The sequence below is a fragment of the Phoca vitulina genome, unplaced genomic scaffold, assembly GCF_004348235.1.
Source record: "Phoca vitulina isolate PV1807 unplaced genomic scaffold, GSC_HSeal_1.0 scaffold8, whole genome shotgun sequence".
In the NCBI taxonomy this organism is placed as follows: Eukaryota; Metazoa; Chordata; class Mammalia; order Carnivora; family Phocidae; genus Phoca; species Phoca vitulina.
The window spans coordinates 9,964,535-9,992,253 of record NW_022589711.1 but is presented as its reverse complement, the minus strand read 5'-3'; the positions used below and the strand labels follow the sequence as shown (position 1 = coordinate 9,992,253).

General features: G+C 37.0%; 1 protein-coding gene across 10 annotated transcripts in view; it reads left to right on the top strand.

Moving 5' to 3' along the window:
* The window catches only part of ROBO1 (roundabout guidance receptor 1), a 1,119,036-nt gene that overhangs the window by 694,777 nt on the left and 396,540 nt on the right, over positions 1-27,719 (top strand). For 4 of the 10 annotated variants that reach the window (XM_032406319.1, XM_032406322.1, XM_032406321.1 and 1 more), the window contains exon 1: positions 25,802-27,665. The exons of the other annotated variants lie outside the window; for them this stretch is intronic. In XM_032406319.1, the coding sequence (XP_032262210.1) occupies positions 27,611-27,665 (55 nt within the window). In that variant the 5' untranslated portion in view covers positions 25,802-27,610. Of the gene's footprint in view, positions 1-25,801; positions 27,666-27,719 lie in introns of those variants that run through there. 10 annotated transcript variants of the gene reach the window in all.

Here is a 27,719-nt window from a genome sequence, read left to right as displayed (position 1 = left end):
CCTTCCTTCCTTCCTTCCTTCCTTCCTTCCTTCCTTTCTTTTTTTTAAGATTTATTTGTTTATTTGAGAGAGAGAGAGATAGTGGGGGGGTGGGGAGAGACAGAGGGAGAGGGAGGGATGAAATCTCAAGCAGACTCCCCACAGAGCAGAGAGCCCCACATGGGTCTCCATCCTAGGACCCTGGGATCATGACCTGAGCCTAAATCAAGAGTGAGACGCTTAACCGGCTGAGCCACCCAGGCACCCCTCTCTGTGTTTCAAGGATTCAAATCATTTTTTTTCCATATCTTCTCATTTAAAGAACTGTCATTTACTGAGAGCTTAATGTGGCATGCTGAATTAGGTGTAGGTAGTAGAAAGTAAAAATTATTTATGTTTCAGATGGGGTATACAATATACAAACAATTTGTTTCATTTATTAAGTAGTGATCAAATGTTGCTATCCTCAGTTTGCATAAAAGGAAACAGACTTAATTATTTTCTCAGATAGCAAACAACTAACTGTTCGAGGATTTAAAGCTTGGTCTCTTTTTTCTCTTCCTCCAAATTCGATGCTAACTGCCACACTTAGGTATTGAACATCAGAAGATAATGATACAAAACCCCTTCCTTCAAGTATCTCACTGCACTTTTGTGACACTTCTATTATCACTTTTTTTTTGCATTGTTAGTTGATGAATTATTCCTGAAACCAAATTATAAATGTCTTGTGTGGAGGAACCAAACCTGTGTTTGTATCCCTTAGAATATCGGTCATATTGGGGCGCCTGGGTGGCTCAGTCGTTAAGCGTCTGCCGTCGGCTCAGGTCATGATCCCAGGGTCCTGGGATTGAGCCCCGCATCGGGCTCCCTGCTCAGCGGGGAGTCTGCTTCTCCCTCTCCCTCTCCCCCTGCTTGTGTTCCCTCTTTCGCTGTGTCTCTCTCTGTCAAATAAATAAATAAAAATCTTAAAAAAAAAAAAAAGAATATCGGTCATATAATACATTCTTTAATAAATGTAATTGTTTTTTTCATGGGCTATTAAAGTAAATAATAGAAATATAATCCTAATGAAATGGAAATAACATAGTTTCACATATCTTTCATTTGAATTAATTTATTTAACCAAAATGTGAGAACAAAGATGCAAATTACTTTCTCCACATTAAGCAGTAGAAAGTTAAGCATTTTTTTAAAATCTATGTTTTATCTCAAGTATTATTTCTCAAGGGAAGTTTCAATTCAGCCCTGCAAGAATCACATTTGTAGAGCTGTTTTGTAGGTGAATCATTGTGCAGAATCCCACTGCAAAATGTATCCATCCTGGTCTGCTGTGCAAATGTGAGCTATTTTAAAGAAATCATTCAATTAGAGATAAAAAGCAAACCTTGCCTTAAAAATATTACCTTGCATTTAACTTTGGAATTTGTAACCCTCTGACAAGAGTTCTTTGTTTGCCTGATTTGGCAGTAGGCTGGTTGCTGTATACATTTCTATACTTAACATTTGTTATCAACTTAGTTTGACAGCTTAAATCTAGCATAATGATGTGGAAATAGAAACAAATGTTAAATGCACTTTTGCATTCCAACAGGTTTTTCCTCCCAGAACTTACCCTTAAAACTAGTCCTTCACAAGGAATGTAGAATCTGAGAAGAGTTTTGAAAAAAAAATATATATGATGTCATTTTATGTAGTAGTCCAATTTGACACACTATTTAAGTTACCCTAAGCTTAAACCAACTTAGATATGGATTTTGACCTGAAGTGACCTCCTTGGCTTTGCAAAGGATTGTTTCTGTAAACAGATGGATCATTTTCCAAAGAGAATTTTTTAAAAATTAAAAATAGTTACTAAGACCCACATATGACTTCTGTGCCTGAGAACAGCAAATTCAAAAAGCATAAAGCTTCAAACCATTCAAAAATGGAATTCCATGTTAAATCAGCTTATTGCTGTCCTTTGATTTTCTGCAATTTATTTTTGTAATCTATTAAGATGGATATCCACAAACCTCCAATTATAGATCTCTTGGAAACATTTGATGTGTGCAACTAGTGTATCTTATTGACAGTCTTTTTGAGCATTAGGCAATTGTGTTTATTTGTGGAAATTATTACATTAGCATAAATTTTTGTATCTCTTTGTATGATGGTCTCAAGAACAGAGAGGAGCTAAAAGATAGAAGGGGTGTAAGAATTACATTTGGCAGCTTTTATATTATGGAGAAAAAAAATTAAAGGTATGATAAAATACAACTTTATTGTCTGAACTAGCACATTAAGAGAATGGGACAACCCGGTAGGGAGAAAAATCCAGATTTGGCAATAAAATGGAGCGCCAAGAGGCCGTTATTGTGAATTCAGATTTCATTATAGAATTTATTGCAGTAGAGCTCTTTCGGTGCATCTAAAATATGTGTTGATTTGTTCATTTTGGGAAGCATCTATCATTTAAATCACATAATAGAAATAAGTCATTATCTTAACTCATATTTGCCTAGAGATTCAATGACAAACTTCACACTTCTCACATATAGAAAGTTCTGATCTTGTAACTCAGCTAGTAAAAGAAAATGTGTGCCTGGAACTCTGCAGAAATGTTTTTTAGAAATCTGATGTAATCTGCCATTAGATTCAGAACATCAGTGCCCTTGCCTCACTCTTACATTTGACTTGTTCTTTTAGAAATGATAAGGTTCAATTATTATTTTCATTTGGTGATCTCAGGAAGTGGAAAAAGTACTTTTCATGGCATATATGAGTTTAAAAGCAGACTCTGGGGGCACCTGGGTGGCTCAGCCATTAAGCATCTGCCTTCGGCTCAGGTCATGATCCCAGGATCCTGGGATCGAGCCCCGCATCGGGCTCCCTGCTCAGTGGGAAGCCTGCTTCTCCCTCTCCCACTCCCTCTGCTTGTGTTCCCTCTCTCGCCCTCTTTCTCCCTCTGTCAAATAAATAGATAAAATCTTTGAAAAAAAATAAGGCTTTAAAAATAAATAAATAAAAGCAGACTCTGTTCTTAATTAGTTGTGTGCTTATCATCAAAGTATTTACCTTTCTGCATCTCAGTTTCCTAAGTCTCAATTTTTCATCTTTAAAGGGATAAAGATACGTTAGATTGTTACAAATATCAAATTGGTATGTGTGAGAGAGGGTATATATATGTGTGTGTGTGGGGGGGGGTGGGTGTGTTTAGAGTATTAGCTGGCATATTTTAACAGCTCAAAATATTGTTGAATAAATGGATGAATGAATGAGTGTATGTGTGTGTGAGGTGGGGGGAGAGAGAGTGTGTTTACATAGATAGCTGGGTTCTCCGTGTATATGTGTGTCTGGTACCTAAATAAAAGAAGTATTTAGTAAGTGGTAGCTATCATCCTTTTTTATGATTCTGGACAATAATATAATGGTGACCTCAAAATGTTTCAAGAGCTCAGTGCTGTGAAGGTCGCCTGCCTCAAGGGTTACAGAACAGAGCCAGAGGGAAAGGGAAATGTCTGCGCTGCAGCCCCATCCTGTCAGGATGGTTTACTCCTTCTGTCATAGATACGAATAAAGAACTGAAGGTAACACTTGGCCTTTCTTCACTTCCACCACCACAAAGACTAGGAATATGTGACCAAACCTTGGGTCATGATGGGGCGTCACATTTCCAGTCCCAGGCGGTGGCTAGCGGCATATGTAACATTTGTTCCGACACCACAGGGCGATCGTCAGCACTCGAGCTCCTGTTCACAGAAGGTGAAATGTTAAAGGCTGACTGTGTGGGATGACCATATGAACCCATCCAGAGTGGCTCCTTTTGGAAAAAGCAGATCTGTCCTTGCAGAATTTAGCCAAGCTGTACTTTGACATCAGCATCGGGTAGAAGAAGTTCATAAAAACTAGTAGAAAACCAAGCGTTCTGATTGGCATTCTCATGTCCAAGGTTGATGCTGTCTGTTATTATTCTAGCCTCATTCTAGTTTTTACTTGTATCTTTCACTCTTTGATGGTCATGGCGTCAGAAGTATGAGAAAAGACACTCATTGAAAAATATATCCAGGGGCGCCTGGGTGGCTCAGTCGTTAAGCGTCTGCCTTCGGCTCGGGTCATGGTCCCAGGGTCCTGGGATCGAGCCCCGCATCGGGCTCCCTGCTCCGCAGGAAGCCTGCCTCTCCCTCTCCCACTCCCCCTGCTTGTGTTCCCGCTCTCTCTGTGTCTCTCTCTGTCAAATAAATAAAATCTTTAAAAAAAAAAAAAAAAGAAAAAAGAAAAATATATCCAATAATTTGGTATACTTAGACAGGTGAAAAACACCCTATGGGATATGTAAAAAGATGAATGTTTCTGCACTGTTAAGACTAATCATTACTTTTAGAGGTTCCTATTTCAACTTTAAGATATAAGCAATGGCTCAATACTTATGTCTCTAAGATTTCATTGAGGAGGTAGAAGAGAAATCCCCAAGTCTTAGGGACATAAAGGTGAACAAGGCATTGTCTAGGTGATTAAAGACTTGACTTTATAAGTGAAGGAATCAATCACACAAGTAACAACCAAAAACAGAGATAAAGAAACAGGAAAATATGACAAATGCTAGATAATGAATGTATAAAGGGATATAGGACCGTAAAATCCTGACTTCCCCAAACGGATCTATTCCTCCTAGAGGAGCGGGGATGGTGAAGGAAGAGGGGCATCTATGCTATTGTCCAGTGCTCAACAGGAAATTGACAGAAAAGCTATGAGAAAAAGATACTTCTCCAGTATGGGATGTGGGTGGTATCTGAGAAGATTTGGGGACCTGGTAGTAAACACACCAGGCCCATGAGAAAGCCAAAAGAAGGAAAGGGTTAAGGAATGAGTTGGAGTGTGAAGAGCCTTTGGGGCTATTCGAAAGTGTCTGGAATGTTTCTTGTAAGCAGTTAGAGAGATATCGAAGTTTAAAGGGAAGTATCACATAATTGAATGCTTTATGTTGAGAAAGAGATGACTCTGACTCATGGGATCCAGAGCTAGGAATTATAGTTAACCACTGAAATAGCAAAGTAAAAATTAAAAGCTAGAATAATTTTAGGGTGCTTTATGTCCACATCAAGGAGTGTAGAGGAATACTTTAATAACAGCAGGCAATAAATATTAAATATATATTATGTCAAGGGAGAGAAGAGTGGAAAGGCTGGGGGATGTGTGTGATAGTTAAAGGCCTGGTGTGTTTATAGCGCAAAAGCAAAAATAAAATGAGAGTTGTGCTTTTGCTTTGGAGATAAAGTAATAGTTAGACCTTTGGTATTACCTATATCGTAGATATGCAATTTCATCCTTTCTAGTAAATAATTCTTTTTAGTTTTAAACCCTGAAAAGCTTACTTTTCATCCTTTCTAGTAAATGATTCTTTTTATTAGCTCTTAACAGTTATATCTTGCATTTATTGAAATGGTGTCAATAATAGAGAATTTGGTGATTTAGCATTTGAGGGATGTTAGACTCATGAAATGGTAGGAATAAGTGAAAATTCAGTGATGACTTAACATTTTTTTTAATATGAAAGCTTACAAAGAACATTTTGACCTGTTATCTCATTTGATCTGCACCATTGGTGTGAGGTCCATCCCCCATTCGTGGAGACACCATGAGAGACAAGATTTGCTGCCAATGACGGGAAAGATTGAGGAGAATCCTGGGCCCCATTCAGGTTTTAGTTGACATCATTCGTACTCCCTTTACTCAGGGAGTCTATTTCTAAATGGAAGTCCTTTGTGAGCCTAGATCAGAAAGAATTTTTTTTTATATTTCTGTGGTTGATTACAACTTGTTATTAGTATCAGTCTACTCAAATTAATATCAATCATAAAAACCACCGTGTAACAATAATGATGGTTATTCATTGGGCATCTACCAAATCTCAGCCATTTTCTAGGTATTGAGTATCTTACTTCACCTTGCAGCACTCCTGAAAGGAAGTTATTGTTATCCTCATTCGACAAATGTAGAAACTGAGAGTGAAGTTAAGAAAACTGCCTCTAGTCACGTAGTCCTTAAGTAGATGTTCAGATTTTTACACCCATGCCCATCTCAGTCCAAAGCCATGGCTTTTCCATGACCCAACTTTTCCTGACCCATAGAGGGCCCTGGTTGACAATTCATTTCTAAAATTATGTAACACTTCAGCTTCAAGGCTGATTTTCACAGGAAAAATAAAGGGGCTTTTTTTAGGGGAAGATACATTCCTCGGAAAACAACGGAGATTGGATTCCAAAATAAGAAATAAAAAGAAAGAAAGAAAGTACCTTCACTGGTATTTACTGTAAGGAGAACAATTATCTCTATTTTTTGAAACAGATATTAAAGCCCATTCTCTTTAAACCTTTTCTCCCTAAGATTACCAAAATATACAGAACATGAGGTCAAGACTCTTTCTGTACATCAGTTCAGAGCCATTGTCTCACAAAGTCTTCAGTCGTCTTTCTTCCCCACGGTAGGACCTTCCCACGCAGCAAACTTGCTGCTCTCCTGGTTGTCTTTCTACACTTGATATATCTACTAACAGAGGGATGCTTTTCTTCTTTTGATGGGAAAGGAGCAGCCTCTGTGTGAAGGCTGCTGTCTGTATTTATGAAGGGCTTAGAGAATACAGCCAGTTCTGCTCTTGATCTGAGTATTTGCTTGTGAGTGTCTGCTTGGCCACAGGAGGTGTTCCTGTCTGGACCTGAGAGGAGAAAATGTAGGATTTGGCCTCATGATCACATGTGACATTGGGAAGGTCATTAGAATTTAATTTATAATACCAGATGTGATGATATTCTCTTCAGGGAGAGTTTAGGTTTTTGTTTGTTTGGTTTTGGTTTTGTTTTTGAGCTCTGCTTCTGGCTTTCATATTTTATAGATGACGTTGTTTATTGGATCTTAAAAACCACCTAGGTTTCAGTTTACAGTAGTGAAATGAGATAGAGGAAAGAAAAATTGCAAGATCAGCAAGTATACAAGTAAAAGTTGACCTCACCTTTCGAGTGAGAAATACACTGAAAACTTATCTGAGAAGTTTATTTCTGTAAAGCAAGGTGTGTCTTCTTGATTTCCACAGCTACGTTTGCTAATTTGTGCTGATTGTGGAACATAAAGATGACAGTGCAAGGATCAGAGGGTTAACTCTTTGCAAGATTCAAAATCTAAACCAAATCACTGAAAGGAAAGGCTCACAGTTTTCCAGTAGCTGTGGGCAGGGCACCACCCTCACAAGGGTGTACTGTGTACATATGTTTACAGCTTCCCCGAGTAATTCAGTAAATGTGAGTTTTCCTGGAGTATATGCCCAATGTGTCTTGTTTCAATTCTGTTGCATAAATCACCATAAGATAGAGATGTCTCTACTAAACTTAGTTTTAGATGCTCCATGCTTTGATTAAGATTACAATGTGTGATTTTCCCACCTTCAATTATTTTATTACAAATAGCTATAAAATTGTTGAGAGCTATGAAATTTAAGAAAGCACCCTCATACAGCATTTTCTTGGTTCAGAAGAACTTAAATCTCAACTGTTTTAGCTTTTTAATAAATTCTTTCTTGGATCATAATGAAGGGACAATAGAGAGATAGCTAAACTTGTATCTACTTTCATTTTTCCAAAGAACAGTCTTTAAAAGAACTATCACTCCTTATCTAAGAAATAAACATTAAAAGGACAGTTAAATATCACAAAGAAACACATTTGTAAAAATGTTTAGTTCCCGTTCACAGTCAGCTTCCTTAGTCAAAAGCTGAATTCTAACATAAAATAAAAAGTAAAAATACATACTTTTAATTTACTTTGAATAACTTCACAAACTTTTATGATATCCTTTACCAAAAATTCAAGGTTTTACTAAAGATATTTTTCTTGAAGTTAAATGCATACATACACACTTCCTCACACATTTACACATATTAAGAACAGACTATCTAGCAGCATAGATTAGTCTAAAGAATTTACTCAGTAAATATAAACCCCTTAGCAATATATACAAATTCTGTACAAATTTTGTCAACATTTATTCTTTCTGGCATGAAAGAAGCATATTTTGTTTGAGTAAACAATGGAATCCTTCCATAATGCTCCTCTTGGGGATACATGGTTAAATCGACAGTACCTATATATCCTTGGTAATCCACAAACTGATCATTTTTAACTAGATGCCAGTTGTATTTATGAGGAAGAATGGTTCAGAGGCAAATAAATAGGAAATGGAAAAGAAATTTTATTAAAATCTAAGTAATAAAAGCTGAAGAAATTATGCAGTGTTCATACAAACATTCACTGTATCCTACAAAATTCCTAGAATATTTAAAAGACACAATAAAGGTTAATTAAAGTGAATCCTGAAAACATTAACCAATGTTGTTTCAAAAGATATTAAAGGAGAGAAAAAATGAAATAGCCAACTATACCCGCTATACTTTCTGGCCTGATTGAAATCGAGATACATTCAATTTCTTAACTTCGTTATGTATTCGTTTTCACTCATCAGATTTAATTTCACTCCCATGAGAACTAAAAGAAATTTTATATACTCTGTAAAGCCATCTTGATGTTTCCTCAGAAATACTTTATCGATTTACAGACACAATTTACTGAGAGAACCCGAGAATCTCAACATTCCTCTTGATGTGCTGCTCTGGAATCTAAAAATTCAATCCCACAGGCCTTTTTAATCACTGCAAAGTTTTCACCCCTTTTGTGTTCCACTTTTCATATCCAACATACTGTAATGTGAGCCATACCGAGATTCTGCCCTGGATAATTCAGTAATTCTTAACAGCTGACTTCAACTTAAAATATCAAATTTGAGGCACACAGAGGCCTTCTTTCCTTTGGGCCATTCTAAAACTCCCAGTTAATGTCATTTTTTTTTCCACAAAGGAAGCATAAAGGAAACTGATAATTTTGTTATACTTATATTCTTTAATAACATCATTATCTGATTAATATTTTAATTATAAATGCTTTTAAGTTTTGAAGGCTTTTTTCTTTTTAATTTGTACAAAGCCATCTACTATAGCAGTTGGGAATAGATAGATAGATTGATAGATGATATACTTTATATTTGCATATTTATATATGCTTACTTTATTCCTACACATAAAGATTCCTTCAAAAGCAAAGTATTTCTTTGGGCATGAGATTTAGAAGATGTTTATACATGAAAGGCGGTACACATTCAATGCTGTCTGACAGGAGGTTAGAGTTAAAGCAGGTTTCCATTTAGCTCTTTCTGCCACGGAGAAACCTGAAGGCGTGGGTTTCAAGTAAAAAGGAGAAGATGAACAAAATCACATCTGTACATTTTTTATTCAAGGTAACATTTACCCCCCAAAACTTAAAATATATTGATTGTATAAATGATTATTTATCTTTATGCTTATAATGAAAAGAGAGAAAGAGAAGAGAGAGGAAGAAAAAAAGACTAATAACATTTTTCATTTTTCATAAACATTTGGAAGGAGTTCTCTCAATAATATGAAGAGGTCAAAGTGGATACTACCTGACTCTAATTCTTATGGGAAACTCCCCTTAATTTAGATTAATTTGTAACCGAGGTCAAAATTTGTCACATTTTCTAACTATTATGCTGATATTACCAGGGAAAGAAGATAATGCCTCATAACTTTAAAAAGGATGTTTTTAAAATACATAAAAAATTTTGAAGAAAAATAATTATAAATAAACAGGTATCTCTGAAGTAGTTGAGATGCACAAAATCTGTGAGGTCCCTTAGTTAAATGCACCAGTAGTCTCAGCAGTTTTGTTTGTACTATTCAAGTTGTTTAACAAAAGCGAAATTTCAGGTACGACTTTTGAGAGTTGAGGAATTCTAAGTTAATAGAATACTATAGTACTAATTTTCTTTTTATCCTTAATGGACATCAGCAATTATTCAGTAAAGCTGACTTCCAATTTTAACATTTTTTCATAGAAATTAACTAAGTAAATTAGTTCTGTCAGGGTAACAAACCCATCCAAGGCTGTTATTTGTTGGGAGAACCTAGCTTACTACTTAAAGACCGCAAAGCAAAATAACATTTCTCATAAAAATGCATGAGATACAGAAATGGAAAGAAGGAACTTAATAGTTTGAAAGAGTTTTAGTTATATTTTATAATGCTTATTTTCTATTTTTTCAATAAAACAAATATAAACATGTTGAAAACATGTTTTCTTAAAACAGTAAATACATATTCATCACCTTAAAATATTAACTATTGTCATTTTGTTGTACTTCAACCTACCTATAATCATACTGTTAATATTATATCTTCATTCTTTTTATAATTCTAAAAGTAGTATGTTCTAAATTTAAATAGTATAAAAATATATACTTTACAAATTACTAACAGTTTTTGTCCCCTAGATCATCAATAGCTTGATATATATTACACAGAAATAGTGGGAGGGAGGGGAACATTATTTTAAGTTTACATATGGTGGGACATTCATATTATTATTATTTTCTTCATCCAACAATGTACAAGGTGCCTTTCTCTGTTGTTACCTACAAACCCATCTTTTCCGGTTTAATTGCATAACATATAAACTTTTCTTTGCCGATTTTATCCTAAGCAACTCATAGCTTTCCAAGTACCTCATAACTATTATTTTTAATGACTAATATTCCATTAAATGACACCATAGTTTACTTACTTGTCCATTATTTTTTATTACAAATTTAGCCCTTTTTGGGGCACCTGGCTGGCTCAGTTGGTGGAGCATAAGACTCTTGATCTTGGGGTTGTGAGTTCAAGCCCCGAGTTGGGTGTAGAGATTACTTAAAAATAAAATCTTAGGGGCACCTGGGTGGCTCAGTCGTTAAGTGTCTGCCTTCAGCTCAGGTCATGATCCCAGGGTCCTGGGATCGAGCCCCACATCAGGCTCCCTGCTCAGCGGGAAGCCTGCTTCTCCCTCTCCCGCTCCTCCTGTTTGTGTTCCTGCTCTTGCTATCTCTCGCTCTGTCAAATAAATAAATAAAATATTTAAAATAAATAAATAAATAAAATAAAATAAAATAAAATCTTAAAAAAAAGAGAGAAATTTAGTTAGCCCTTTTCTATTTTCCCCCCTTTTCCTGCATTATTTTAATTAATGCTGTCAAGGACACAGAATATTTCCTTAGTGGGACGCCTGGATGGCTCAGTCAGTTAAGTGTCTGCCTTCAGCTCAGGTCATGATCCCAGGGTCCTGGGATCGAGCCCCACATCGGGCTCCCTGCTCCGCAGGAAGCCTGCTTCTTCCTCTCCCACTCCCCCTGCTTGTGTTCCCTCTCTTGCTGTCTCTCTCTCTCTGTCAAATAAATAAATAAAAACTTAAAAAAAAAAAAAGACCATGCATTTAGAAGTGGGCAGACCTGCCTTTTGATCTACAGGCCATTGTGTGAATATGGACAAGTCTCCTGTCTTTCTGCATTTCATTTTCCTATGTGCCTAAGTCTTACAACAGAAGTGTGTAAAAAAAAAAAAAAAACTTTCTAATGTTTTTATGAGGATTAAATGCTAAAAACTGAACAGTGCATCTTTTTTTTTAAACCTCACTTGTGAATTGGAAAGTACAAAATTTATTTTCCATCTTATTGTTGTAATTATATCTTTTAAGATGAAACTTTTTCCTCTCCATTTATGGACAACCAAAGACTTCAGGTGACTTAAATATTGGACTGAAAATATGTTCTCGGAAAATTTGAGATGTGAATACATTCTAGAACAGAGGTAGTTAGAGTAAGTTATAAAACATTATTTGCTTCAGAAAAGTTTAAAAGAATTGACAGTTGTTTTGGCAGGGAAGCCATGGGGAAAAATTATCCTCTTGATTCATAATAGATACTGGTTGTGAGGATAAAATAGGAAGGCAGAGCTCATGGAAGAAAGCCTTTTTCAAAAAACCATGACCCAAGTTTTATACAAGTTCCAAAGAAATATACTCAGAGAAATGAAAACCAGATTATTTCGACTTATATTGTAGCTGAGAGAAACTATTGAAAATATAAAATAAATCCCAGATTCAAAATCCCAGCCAAAATTCTGAAAAAAACAGTGACAGCTTTGTTTTAAACTTTTAACCCATGTATGTTTTAGAAAAACCAGCACGGTCCCCTTAATAATAAAGTTTGACTCTTCTGCCAAGGATGGTAAGGTTACTCTTTAGAAATGTTTTTGAAATAAATGTAACCAAGCATTAAAGTAGCATGCAGTGTGAAAATGAAACCAGGTAAATTCATCAGTCTATGCCTTTTATGTTCCTTGGGGCATTGTCACTGTTATTTTTATTAAAAAATTTATGCACCATTATACACTGATGTTAGTTTTTCCTCAGTGAGATGTGAATAACATATAAAGAGTGCTTTAAAAGAGAAGGAAATGTGCACAATAAATCACTTGTTTAATTAGTACAGGAGAACTTTAGCTAATGTCTAGCTATTTACACCTCTACTAAAAATATGTTGAGAATATTTTTCAACTAGATAAAAATTATTTCTTTAAAAAAATAAACTCATACTAGATATATCATGATATCATTATAAAAATATTCCACAAATATGCCGACAATTAGTTAGAACATCATATACATCTTGTCAGTAAACCCCAAGAATTCCGAGACAGCTATGAGTCTTGTAATTATCGCTTTAAAATAATGAAATAGAGCATGTTTTTTAGAATCAATGAGTATTTAGGGTTATAGAAAATAATCACCTTATCAGTTAAAACAAAAATTAATTAAAATACCAAAATTTAGGGAGTTTTTGAAACATACTAAGAATGTTCTAGAAATTCGTTTTTTATTTCCTGTCACTCTAACATACTGTTTTATAACTTTGAACTGTGTGTTTATTTCTCATGCTGCTTTCTAAGGCCCCCCATATAGTTAAGGAGCAGATGGGAAGTTTTTATTTATCATTTTCTAGCCAGCAGAGGGCAACAGAGCATTGTATACTAAACACTCTCAGCCAATTGAAACAGTTCATGGAGAAGGTATTTTCCTTTATGGACAAAGTTACAAAAATAAAATATAAAGAGACCTACTGTCAACTTTTTCATCAAAATGTGTGTATGTGTGTGCGACTTGAATTTTGAATTATGTTTTTGGTAATTTACTATAACTACAGTGAAAACAATCTGAAATTAGTCCGAGGGAACATGCATGAACTAAGAAATATTCCTAGTAGAAAATGTTTTCCAGTCTTTGAAGGGAATTTCAAACACTACAAATTCCCAATATTTGTAAAGAGGTTTGTACTGGGAGATTCTTTTACCCATTTCATAGTGGCAGAATATGAAGAGAATTATCTTTGAGTTAAAAGAATGACTCTCAAGTTATGTTTTACAAATAAATGATTTCCCATGCTAGTACTAAGCCTCATGTTTTAAGCTCAGTTTATTATATTATTATATTAATTGTTTTAAAATAATTTTATGATGGACTAAGGAAATCTACTTCTCAAAGAATGTATGAGGATTATTTACATAACATTCAATATGAGTAAAATCTTGACAAAATCTCATTTAAATACAAAGTAATATTTTCTCTCAAGGTTAAATTAGTTCTGAGGGTATTTTTTTTATACTCCTTACTATGTATTGGAAAGTCAATTTATTCTATATATATATAGATATATATATATCACTATTATTATATCAGAGAAAATATCTCTGAACCTCCCAGCCTTAAATAACTGATTCTTTGATTCTAGAAGCTACCGTTTTCTGCACTTAAGTCTCACCTACTCACAAATAAATAAGCATTAGAAAGCTCATTTCATGACACTGAAATATAGACATTGAGAATTTTATTTTCATTCTCTTGGCTTGTAATGAAATACTATTCTAAACAGGTTTTATCATTTTGTCACAGAATAAAATAGAAAATTATACATCTTTTAAATTCCAAATTTCTAATTTAGAAAGTTTAGTTCTTGATTGCTTTTAAGATCATATTTACTTATTTTCATAGCATTTAAGAGGGGATATACTTTGAGAATATTATATGAATAACCTCTCAGCACCTTAGGACTGTCGCATTTCAGATACACCATGGAAACTTTAATTTTATCATATACCCAGTTGGAGTATTCAAAAATAAATCATCACTAATGTTCCATTGTTTAAGAATATTGGTTCTCAAATACTATATTAATTTGAAATTCCCTTGATAAAATCAAATTTGAGTTATTTTAAAAGTTATTCTATATAGGTGCCTTTTAAGCTGTATTTATGGCTTTCTGCACACTTTTTTTTTTTTTTTTAGCAACAACCCCTATACACTTTGCTTAATTATTAAAAAAAAGAAAATATATTATTTAAAAAATTAAAAAAAATAAATGTTTGTGGTCTTCTACTAACTGTAAACTTAATCCTGATGTTCCCAGGATAGTACTCTTTTTTTCACAGTGAATCATAACAATAATAATGAATTGATATGTAACCTTTGCTTACTGTATTCCAAGCACTGTGCTAAGCACTTTATGCATATTATCTGTTTCAATCCTCACAACCTTCCTATAAGGTAAGAACCATTATTCTTTTTACTTAATATAAAAGGCAACAGGTCTTAGAGATATTAAGAGACATGTCCATGGTCACCCAGCTAGTCAGTGACAGAGATCTCTTTATGCATTTTAGGAACAAATATTGTGCCTCATCATTGTCCTAAGAATGCACCAAACTATCACTTTACCTTCTCCAAAGAGCAAAGTTTAAATAAACACTAAATACTCTCAACTTTGAATTTTCCGTGGACATTCCCTCATCTTGCAATTCACTGGAAGATGAGTAGTTTAAATGTTATAGGCCTTTTTTTCTTACTAAAGAAATATAAATTAAAGTATATTTATATGCTTTGAAACATAACAGATATGTTTATTATATGCTCATTCAACATTTACTATATGCTCATTCAAAGTCATGTTCACACAAAAGCAACATTTTGTTAGTACTCTTTGCATCATGTCAAGTTTGGTAGCATTTAGGAATTATTACCATAACAGTTTTCTGATCCCTGTCAATAGCATGTATCTGGTGAAGTCCACACCAATTCCACTTTACAGTTTGCCTTACTTTCACATATCATCTTTCTTACTCCATTCATTCCAAGTGTACACGGAAGTAACATATTATTGAATAAATATGCCTCTTTAAATAGGCAAAATTGCGGGGCGCCTGGGTAGCTCAGTTGGTTAAGCCACTGCCTTCGGCCCAGGTCATGATCCCAGGGTCCTGGGATCAAGCCCTACATTGAGCTCCTTGCTCAGCAGGGAGCCTACTTCTCCCTCTCCTCCCCACTCTTGCTCTCTCGCTATCTCTCTCTCTGTCTCTCAAATAAATAAATAAAATCTTTAAAAAATAAATAAAGAGAAAGTACTAAGATTAACTACAAAAAGAATAAAATAAAAAGATAAAAAATAAATAGGCAAAATTGCAATTTATTAGAAAAATGTAATTAAATTGTCTATTTTAAGGTATATGAGCATTTAAGAATACCCTGGCTATGTTTGCATTGAATTTTATATTTTTTACAATATTTTCCTTTACAGTTGGTACACAGCATAGCTTGCCTGATAATTTTAGAACCTAACTGTACCCCATTTATAAGACACATGTCTACTATCTTACTTAATCCTCACAAGAAAAAAAATCCCTTCAAAATGTATTGAAGTTAGGGGTACCTGGGTGGCTCAGTCGGTTAAGCCTCTGCCTTCACCTCAGGTCATGATCCCAAAGTCCTGGGATTGAGCCCCGCATCGGGCTCCCTGCTCAGCAGGGAGCCTGCTTCTCCCTCTCCCTCTGCCTGCCATTCCCCCCTGCTTGTGCTCTCTCTCTTTCTGTCAAATAAATAAATAAAATCTTTTTAAAAAGTGTATTGAAGTTAGACTGGCACAATGTTTATCAATCTTGATATTATTGACATATTGGCCCAGATTGTTCTTTGTTGGGGTTGAAGGACTGTCCTGCACAATGTAAGCTGTTTAGTAGATCCCTTGCCTCCTTACACTAGATGCCAGTATGGCCTTTTTCCCTTCTCCACCTAGTGTGACAACCACAAATGTCTCCAGACATTGCCAAATATTCTCTGGGTTGGGGAGGGCGGTGGGGGGGGGGGTACAAAATGAGACCACCTCCCCTATTGAGAACATTGAAATAGAATAAACCTTCTAGTAATTGTCCATTTCCATAGGAATTGTATAGTTAGATTGGATGCAAAAGACATGAATGCCCAGATACCTGCATTTAGATTTCCTTCTTATTCTTCCTCTTAGTCTAGCTAAGTATTTTTCAAAACTTAGTGTATTATACAGAAGTGTAAGCACAAAGTCGTGTTCAATAAACTTTGAAAAGAGCTAAAATGCTATCGGTGGACAACTCAGAAGTCATTACTGCCACTGTGGTCTTCATCTGACTTGCAGAGAAGGCAGGCTGAAAGGACATATTTCCACAGCAATTATTTGTGGTAAGTGCTATGAAGAAATCGTCAAAATTTCTGTAAGCATTTTTCAGAGACCGCTGATCTATTGGGGTAGGTGGGGAATAGCAGGTCTGGGAAGGCTTTTCTGGGGAAGAGACTTTCATCTGACTTAAAGAATGAGGAGTTACGAGGGGGAAGTCTGAGCTAAAAGGCAAGCTCTCCAGATTATGTTCTGGTCCCTTAATCACATAGTTTCCACCTGGGAAATACCCTTAATGATGTTCTAGGATGTCTAAACATGTTGAAAGAAACATCTCTATATTCATGATCACCTTTTCAAGTATTCCTATTGTGAAATATTAACAGGAGCAAGAGAAGAAAAATCTAAAGTAGTGGGTAATCTGGTTTATTAATTAGACTTTGCCAAGTGTTCTGTACATTGTTCTTTGAGTTCAACAGAATCGACAAAAAATCGTAATTATTTCACACAGATAGATTTGCCATATAAAGATCTAATATTCAAAAAGTGAGAAAATTGGGGTGCCTGGGTGGCTCAGTCAGTTAAGTGGCCAAATCTTGATTTCGGCTCAGGTCATGATCTCAGGGTGGTGAGATAGAGTCCCGCATTAGGATCCACTCTGAGCATAGAGCCTGCTTAAAGATTCTCTCTCTCACTCTCCCTCTGCCTCCACCCCCACCACCGCATTGCATGCATTCTCACTCTCTCTCTAAAAATAAATAGTGATAAAATTACCACCCTCGAGAAACAATGGCATTTTATCTTCAAATATTAAGGCATGGAATATGAGAATTGATGTCTTTTCTCTGATTATTCTAATTTTATGGCTAATATTTCACCAGGGAAGGGAGGATAGTTTCATTTGTCAAACTCCTATTGCACAATGAGCCACAAGTGGAATTTACAGGAAAATGAAGAAATAGGTGACCATATATGTTAACCAAAATAATATGATTTGGATAAACTAGGATGTACACAATCTATCTAGGTTGATCCTATTTAGACTAGTGTATTTATGTATAGTCATATTATGGTCATTGTCAGTAATTATGATAGCCAAATGTTAAACAATATACACTTCTAGCTGGAAAGAGCAATTAGCAAAATAATGAATTGTCTTTAAGTTTATACTTTTTCTCAAAGATAATTGTTTAGGAAAAGCCTTATGTCTTAATTTATTGCCCTTGCTAAAAGAAAAAGTTTACTTTCTGATGTGAAATACAAAACCTGTGAAATCAAGCATACTTGTGAAACACAAACACTTTCAATTATTAATCAGTTGTAATAAAAACAAAAGGCACTCTTTGAACAAACAAGTAATAATCCTATTGGGGAAAAAAGTGAAAATTTTAGGTGTTAAGAATTGTCTAATAGTTTGTTGTTTGTGATCTTTAACTCTTATATATGTTGGTTCTAAGACCATTTGAACAAACTGCCTGGAACTCCCTCCCAACAAGGAATCACTTAAATTGTGGGAAGTATGTATCACTTCAGCAGAAAACTGTGATTCAAATGAAATGTATTAACAATTTAACTAGCAAGACAATATCCTAATACGATTTTTTTTTTAAGAATCAGATTCTATACAGCTAGTGACAATTGGAAATAACTTAAATATCTAGCCATCGGAGATTAGCTACACGTATTTTAGTACCATTCATGTGATGGAATTCTATTTTACCCTTTTAATGATGGTGTTAAAGAATATTTTATGACATGGAAAAAATTGTTATGACATACTGTTGAGTGAAAATGTAGGTTACATAGCAGTTTTTGGAGTATTATTCCATATTGTAAGAAGAAAAGTCTCTACATGCAGAGTAAAAAAAAGAAAAGAAAAGAGAAAAAAGACCAACAATAAAATGTTGATAGCATAGGTGATGATATTTGAGTGAATTATTGTAAATTTGGGTTTTCGGGGGGTATTTTCCAAATGTTCTAAAAATATATTATTCCTATATTTTGAAGAAAATTAAATGAAATCTCATTAGAACCAATTAGCATCTGAATATACAGATGTAAACCACGTTACTTTTAGTATGTAATCTAAGAATATTTGTAGCAAAACACTGACATGCTAAATTTGTAAAATATTTTTTTACTTTGTAATTGAAGCACTGAAAGTAAAAGTTAATGTTTAGAAATCTTTGAATACTTTTTATATGATGTTTTACTGGCTTCGGGAAACATCTGTTTTGTTTTAAAGATACTGATATGATACATAAATGCAACAAGATATGTACTGTACCAGTGAAATTCTACCTGCTAGGTGTAATAAAGCAGCTTTTAAGTAGTATATAGTGATAGGAAATTGAGAAGATGTGATTAGATCAAATCAACAAAGACTTTTAGTTAGAATAATGGAATTGGATGATTTTGTTGGAATGTGGCCAGAGCACTAGAAAGGAGGTGATTAAACTCTTGGGAAAATATATAATTATCCTTGTTGTTAAGACAGTAGGTTTACATTTCATGTCAGTTTCAACAGCAGATTGTTTCTCAACGACAATTGTGGGATATGGATTCAGTATTTATCCACAAGAATGAGCACCTCCAGATTTAGAATCCTAGGCCTCAATCATACCAGGCAGCTATTAAATCTCAAAGCCCCTATTTAGCTTTTCAAATGAGAAGTCATTTTTCCATAGACCATAGAGAGAAATACATTAATAGGCTGTAAAATAAATAAAACTTTCCAAATGATGTATAATACTACAATTTAATGAATTCCTTATTATTTAATGTTATTAAGAGTAGTATTATTTATGATAAACTTGGATACTTTTTTTCTTCTGGTTAGTATAACATTAAATATGTAGGCCTACTTTTAATTTACTGACCTAAAAAATAACCTCTAAATAGGAAACTCTAATAGAATTTCAAGGTGTTTTTCAAATCAACATAATATTTCATTAATGAACTGATTAAAATAATGGTTAGAACCTAGGTAAAACATTATTCAGAATAAACAAAGCAGCAGGTGGGGCTAAACATAATGAATGTACAAAATGAGACATAAATCCCAACATATGTACCTCAATCTTCTAAATATTTCTTGAAAGGATTTTTTAAAAGCAACTAAAAACCAAAAACTTTAAACAGTTTTGTAAAACACATCTGCAGAATTAAATATAATGTAAATTACTTCCAAAATAGTCACTTTGTGTTCAAATTGTAGGCCTATAGAGTGTTTCATTCAGCTGTGCAGCTGTTAACTATGATCCCAATTTAAGAGAATTTTAATTCATGATTAGTATAGTATATGCTTCATACCAGATATATCTCGAAGTAAGAACCAAAAGAGAGCAAAATTCTATGATAAGATATAAATATATATTCATCTTTATGTTTTTCAATTACTTTGAAGTTCTTAAAAAACTTGTGCTATATATTTTTCTGTGCCTTCTCATCAGAGTTAAGAGAAACAAAAAACCCCTTTGCACATTTTGTACATAAAATAAAAAATATTTAAATATCTAAATTCCATATAGAAGTAGAACTACAGATGCCCATACTTCAGAGTCACTTTCTTGTACTTATTCCCAAAATGAAAGTAGATCTCTAAACAAACAAAACAAAACTTACACATTGATAGCTTTCTCCAGCTAGAACCAAATCTGTAAGAATAACATGAAGTAACAGCTTTTATTTGCACCTCAAATAAAAGGTGGTATAGGGATAAATTCAAGTAGCCAAGGTTCAAATATGTGTTTGGCCTCATGTTAGCTGAATGCCCTCCATTTCCTCATGTATAAAATAGGACAATAATAGTCACTGATCAAATAATGTATTTCTGAGGATTTAGAATATATAATGAGTTAGAATATATAAAATACTTAGAACAGTACCTCGAGCATATAGTGCTATATAAATGTTGGCTGTTACTAGTTTATGCTATTAGGAGCGGAAGATTTTTTTAAAAGCCATGGTTCCTACATTCCTGAAGGTAAGTCAGAAATATGCAAACTTCACTATATAATGTAGAATAATATAATATAATATGTATCATACTGTATCATATCTACTGATGAAAGTATTTTAAAGGTAGAGAATCTGGTCCAAGAATTTCTGATTAACCTGTTCCAGTGGAAAGAAATCTCTTGTGATTTATTTTATTTATTTATATGAGAGAGAGCAAGTGAGAGTGAACGGGGAGGGGTAGAGTGAGAGAGAGTCTTAAGCAGACTTTGTGCAGAGCACAGAGCCTGATCCCGCGATCAGGGCCCTGAGGTCACGACCTGAGCCAAAACCAAGGGTATGCCACTTAACCGACTACACCACCCAGGTGCCCCTCTAGTGACTTAGAGGACTGGGTCCTGGTTTTGAATAAAGTACAACTAAAGGAATATTCTGGGGAAACTCAGTTTCTTTAGACTTCAGGTTTCTCAATTATGAAAAGTTAATGATTGAATAAATAATGGGACTATATATTAGAGAAAATATACTTTAGAACTACAGAAATAGGTTCTTTAAAGAAGCCTTTTCCCAAAAGATATATTAACCATGAAAAATGACCCATCCATTCATTTATTCATTCATTCAACCAACATTTGAGTGCCTATGAGGCGCCCAGCTCTGTTGACACTGGAAATGTAAAAGTGACTAGAAGAGTCAAGAATTCCTGACTCCGTATCGTATTTTAAGAGGAACGAAACAGTCAACACAAATAAAGAAATATGTAGTATGCTAGATGGGGTAAGTGTTCTGGTGAGAAAAACAGAACGAAACAGAACAATAAAGCATGAAATGGGTATGAAAAGTATTGTGTAAAGATGCAATTTTATAATTGGTGGTCAGAAAAAGATCCTCCGAGAACATTTGATTTTATTAAAACCTGAGAGGAAAGAGTAGGTTTGTAGATTTATGGAAGGGAGGATTCAAGCCTGAGGAAGAACAAAATATTCAGGGCAGGTGATTGCCTGAGAGAACACTCTAGAATAGCACAGAGGCCCTTGGGACAAAGCAGAGTGAGCCCTGGCAAGTAAATGGGGTAGGAGATGCTGTCAGGGAAGAGTGAGCTCTCATTCTGAGTGAGACGGGAAACCACTGGAGGTTTTCGAACAGAGGAGAGACAGGGTCTGACTCAGCTTTCAACAGGATCACTCTGGCTGCTCTTTGAAGTGTGGCCTAGAAGTGCAGTTACTTCCATTTACAGCCTTTCTCAGTAAGGAATACTGCGTTGCTCATTTCAAGACAAATACATTTTCCCCACATAAGTAACATATGCAATTTAACCAGGGAAAGCTGAAGATCTTAATCCTCAGCTGTGGAGCACTGGAGATGCTACTATGTTGTAGTGTGGTGTAGAGGGGCAATGTTTATGAGAAAGACAGGGCTTCTCCAGATGCTCTTCCCTTGGGGACTCACATGCTCATTTGCATATTAAAGGCTTTGGGAGATCCTTAAATGTGTTGACTTCAAAGTCTCCCAAGCCTATCCTACCATGAAACTACCCCCCCCCCCCCGCCCCAAAGCCCCCCCCCCCCCCACCATGTGCTTTGGTTCAAAACAGGCTGGGTTTAAATATAAGATCCGTGACTCCCAGACCCCTGAACCTTCAGTTAATGATTTACTATCTCAACCTCATCTCTAAGTGAGGATAATAATACCACCTCACATAGTCATGGTGAGAATTAGATCAAGATAATGTCTGTAAAGAGCCCAAAATGTTGCCCTCAATCAGTGCTACTTCCTGGTGTCTTCTCCTTCATCTTCAAAAACAAATTGTTCACATTAGAGGAGTAAATTCTAGCGAGACCTATGTCGCTAATAGTTAAGGTCCCAGGTTTTACCAAAAGGACTTAGCAATATAGCACCTAGGTTTAGAACATCTCCAATGTCCCCAGGATGCTGAGATGCTAAAAGGCAAGCACATTTACAGTGATTCCACAGAAGCTTGCGGACATCATAGTTGATATTTTTTAATGAGCTTTAGAGACAATGAGACTAATGGAGTTCTATCCCACTCTTTCCTGTAGTGAAGAAATTGGCCCAGGTGACAGTGCCTCAAGTGTTTAAGTAAGTGAAGACAGATCACCCAGGAGATCTCTTCTCCTTATGGTTCCCAGTTTGGGGCCCATAATTAGACATTCGAAAAGGCAGAGAAGCAAACAAACAAAAGTAATGCTGTTAAAATGTGCCCTATGTACACTTAAAAGAAAGCATCATGGTAAACTTTATTCTTTCTTGAAAAAAGTTACGCATATTTTAAGAATCCTACCTACCATTCTTTTCTTTCATTTTTTTTACTACTCTAACCCTAAATTATTTCTCTCTTCCTTGAACTGCCATTGTGTGTTAAATCTATACCCCACCACATGTGATTTATTACATATGACTTTGTTGCTATCACATATGGCAATTAGAATCTGTAAGCAATACTGTATTGCTCATTTAAACAAAAAATAAGTCTCCCCCAAAGTAACGACCATATGCAGTTCAGTGAGGAAAGCTGAAGTTCTTAATTGTTAGAAATGGAGGATTAGAGATCTTACTACATGAGCAGCATGGCATTGAGTGAGCAATGTTTACTAAAGAGACACGGCATCTCAAAACAGTTGATGTTTCCAACAGATGTATTTAATCTCCCTTTATTTGGGTTACTTTAGGTCACTTTATTGAATAGAACTTCTCTCTCTCTCTCTCTCTTTCGTTTTCTTTTTTTTTTAAGTAGGCTCCACACCCAGCGTGGAGTCCAATGCTGGGCTTGAAATCATGACCTTGAGATCAAGACCTGAGCTGATATCAAGAGTCAGTAGCTTATGGGGCGCCTGGGTGGCTCAGTCATTAAGCGTCTGCCTTTGGCTCAGGTCATGATCCCAGGGTCCTGGGATGGAGCCCCGCATCGGGCTCCCTGCTCCCTGCTCGGTGGGAGGCCTGCTTCTTCCTCTCCCACTCCCCTTGCTTGTGTTCCCTCTCTCGCTGTGTCCTTCTCTGTCAAATAAATAAATAAAACCTTTAAAAAAAAAAAGACAAAGATTTCACAGATTATTCAGCAGTTGCATGTAAAAACTGCTAAGCTAGCTGTTGTATCCTGAGAGATAGGATCTTGGAATATGCAACACAGCCTTTGTATGTTTACGCTGCTTCTCACCAGATCTTCTAGAACTTTCGACAGTATCCCAGATACTGGCACAGTCTGATTCTAAGGCTTCTTCCTAAGAGGTGAAGAGAGCAATGTTCTGGTTTGTAGTTTCCTTAGGAACTCTACTCTGCTCCTCCTGATCTGGGTAGTGATATCTGGAATCCCTGGAGGGACTCTGGGAGTTTTGTTATTTCCTGAGTTCCTGTAACTATCCCCATGAAAGATAAAATCAGATCAGACCAACCTAAAGAGATTATCACAGCTCCAGAATCTTTACTGTCAAAGAAGCCCCATTCACATAACTATTTGAGTGTATTATTTTTGGGTTTCCTCAAAATTCTCAAGGAGACATTTTAGGGATCCTGAATTTCATAAGCTCCAAATGAGATCAGAATTTTCTAAGTGGAACTTTAGAATTTGCAACTCATTCAGATCATAGCGATCAGAATAGTCTCTGAGTGCAAATTAGGACATTTTCTCCTTCCCTTGCTCTTTGTCAGTTCTATTGCACATGGCAGAGTTGCCTGCAGACCTGACATAGGTAGACATCATATCCATGTGTACACACTCACACTTGCACACATAGTCGTACACACACATTGCACATTTTATGCATTCTACTAGTAATTTAATCTCCAGGAGTAGAAGCGGAAAGGTGACAAGTTGCCATGATTCATCCATCTCCAGGAATGACTGAACTATCATTTAACCCTAATGAAACATTGTTTCTACTTCTTCTGATAGGTTCCACTCCCGAGCTTGTGCAGCTGGCTAGAGTAAGAGCTCTGAGGGCCTGGTGATTGCGTTTCTTTTTGCATCTTGTCACTATAGAGCCCTTTACTGGTTCTTGCACATAGATGGCCTTTATAAAGTGTTTGTTTGCAGAGGTAAGAGTAAGTAAGTGAGTGGAAGGAAGGCATTGCAAAAGTTCTCAGGAACATTGAGTTTCACTTGTTATAGATCCCTAATACCTTCTGACTACAAATTCTTGTCTTCAGATGCCACCTTTACTGATATAATTGACAGAAAAGTTCACTTTGCATGAGACAGGGGAAGAAGAAAGAGCCAGCATATGAGTTGGTGATGATGGTCCTCATCAGAGGCTGGTCAAAAGTTAACTCCTTGAGGATTCTTATTGCTGACTCCTAGGTAATATAATCTCTAAGGATAAGATAGAGGAGATGGAGGGGAGAGGGGGTTGTTGATAACTGAGGTTGAAAAAGAGAAGGATTGGATTAAAAGGAGTATTCATATGGTTTCCATTCAATGATAATGAGATCAATAAAGGAGATCTTGAGAAATTTTAGCAAACTTCAGAGACCAGGAGATCCATGTCTGGAAAACAATGCAGTAGGGAGTCTCATTCATACTCTAGTTTACATTTAAAATGCCCTCAGATGATATGAGGGTTTGAAGGATTTTCTCCTCTCTCTTTCTCAAGTACCATGCTTTACCTTATTTATTTTCTGTTAGTGGGTAAGCTTATCTTACAAGCATGTTTTATCCCAAGAAAGAACATATTCTATGTTTCTCATTAAGTATCTTTTCACAAAGACCAAATCAATGTATGTTTTCCAGCAGTTACTGCACATTCTTGTTTTTATTGCTGGAAAGATTTTGGTTGGAGTCTTTGAATTCTTATCTCTAGCCTGTTTACTGAATTTTCAGTCAGCTTTCCCAGGATTAAATATCTTTCACTTTCAGAGATAGGTGCTATTAACCAGAGTTTCTTTCTACAAAATGCTGCTCCACGGTCATTGGTTGTACCAACAACAACTAAAATGAATATATGATTTGCTTTTAAAATTTTATTTTTCATTAGGTAATGCATGTGCTCACTTAAAAAAAAAAATAGAAAAGCTCAACAGCATAAAGAAAAGAGCCAATCCATCCCTATCCCTCCCCCACCCAAATCCAGCATGCATTTCTCCTCTCCAGAGACAACCACTGAAAGCAGGGCTGGTACATTCAGATAGATACCAAATAATAATTTTGAAGTTACTGTACATAATTTTATAGGCAATAATCCATTTGAAAGAAGAATAGTTCTAAATACGAGTATTTACCATTTATGGGGCACTCACCATGTCTTAGGTGTTTTGTACACACAGTGTCTTACTTAAGAGAAAGAAAAAAAGAGTGAATGAATGCAAGATTGCTCCTCAGATATGCCAGGTTTAGTTCGCTTTGGGTATGGTTTTTAAAATATTTGTTAATATCTCAAGCGTCTCTATTTTTGAGAAGAGAAAACTGAGGGTTTGGCATGATAAAAGAAAGAATAACGGGTAAGTTGGGGTTTCAGGGAGGGTGTACGGGGTATCAAAGGCCAGGCCCTCTGGTTTAGAAAATGCTGAATGGCTTCTCTTATACAAACTTTGGGATAGTCAAGAATTTTTTTTTGCATTTATCCCCATTTCAGAATTACTTCCCCGTTGTTAACATTCCAATACCTAGAGTCAGTGAAGTTGAAGGAGAGGCTCTTGGTGAAACAAAAAGAAAGACCCCATGGCTCACCCCTGTGCCCTCCGAGTGGGATAGACTGTCTACATGACCATCAACAACTGCAATTTAAAAGAGCATGATTTTTGTAATAGGGTGCCCATCTATTATGCAATAGAGTGTAATCGTTAATATAGTCTAGATAGTCATCACCCTACCTCCTGTCCTACAGGCTTGTTTGCCCACATTTGATTGAAAACAAAAATGGGAATGTAGAGTAATGTAGGGTAGAGTTATTTGAGAGTTTATTCCAACTCCTGGAAGCGGTAAGGAAGAGGTTAAACTGGACCAGGAGGATTTTTGAAGTCTTTGGCTGGGAGGTTCCATTTGGAGAAAGGTGCAGGGGAGCCAGGGGTAGCCAGAGAAACAAGGCAAGTTCCCTTTCGTTTGGATTTCTGATCCTGAGCAGTTTCTCACCTGAGGGCGCAGTCGGGCACCCCGGCTGGCGGATGGAAATATTAACGAGCAGAACTTGCCAGACCAGCGTCTGGAGAGTGTAGAGTGAAGCGCGGAAAGGACTGCGCGGCCCCTTTAAGTATTCGCGGGCCGGGGAGGAGAGGGAGGAAACTGGGAGCCGCGGGGACGGTGGGGAAACCCACAAGCAACTGAGCCAGGGAAGAGGCAGCGTGAGAGCAGAAACTTCAGACGCTGCTGATCCCGGCGGAGCTCGGGTGAGTCGCGGCGGCCGTCGCTCCCACCCGCAGCAGCATCCTCCTCGCCCCTCTCCGCCACCCCGGGGAGATCTAGGAGCTGCCTCTCTACAGCTACCACGAGCCAGGGCTGCGGGCAGCTATCCTCAGGAAGTTTGGGCTGCAGCGTCCCAACCGCGGAGAGTTCGGGGTGCCCTGAGCGCGCGCCCCAGCGGGCGAGGGACCCGGGGCGATGGTGAGCGCTGCGCGGGGCTGGGGGCACCGGGGAGGCGTGCGTCTGCCCGCGGACCTGCTGCTGTCCCCAGTGCCCTCCGCATCCCCCAAGTGATGGGAACAAGGGCCGGCTCGGGCAACCACTGTCGCCGCACCGCCCCCTCGTTCGGCCCCAGCGCGCGGAGTCACCCAGGCACACCCCCAGCACCCTTTGCCCGTCCTCCAGAGCTGCTGCCGCTGCCTTGGCTGCCTTCCTCGCCGCCGCTGGTGGCCAGCTGTTGACTGGGCTAGACTGTGGACGGAGAAGCACTTTTTTTGGCCCTCCCTAATCCGTTCTCTCACCCCAAGTTTGCCGCTGCCGCGCCTGCCCTCGCTGCGGCGCTCGGGCGCACAGTGTGGGGGCGCACGCCGGGAGGCTCGGCGAGACCCGGAGGCAGGAAGCCGCACAACTGCTCTTCTGCCTCGGCTCTTTGTTGTTCGCCTTGGATGGTGCTTGGAAGTGGCCGAGCCTCCTCGGAAACCCTGGAGCCGGAGGCGGCAAACCTTGGAATTTTTAGTCTGCAAAGGGCTCTGAGGTACTGACAAGCGTCCGGAAAGGTCGACAAGTCACTGCCCTGAAAACTCTCGGCGGATTGACCCACGTTGCTTATATTAAGCCTTTGTGTGTAGTGTGTGTGGTGTGTGGCTTCATAAATTTGGGGACCCCATTTCTACTCCCTCCTCTTGGCATGAGACTGTATGCAGGATCCACCCGAGGACAATGATCGCGGAGCCTGCTCACTTTTACCTCTTTGGATTAATATGTCTCTGTTCAGGTAACCTCGCGTCTTCTTTCTTCACCCTTCATCTCCCTTGCACGCCCCCTCCCC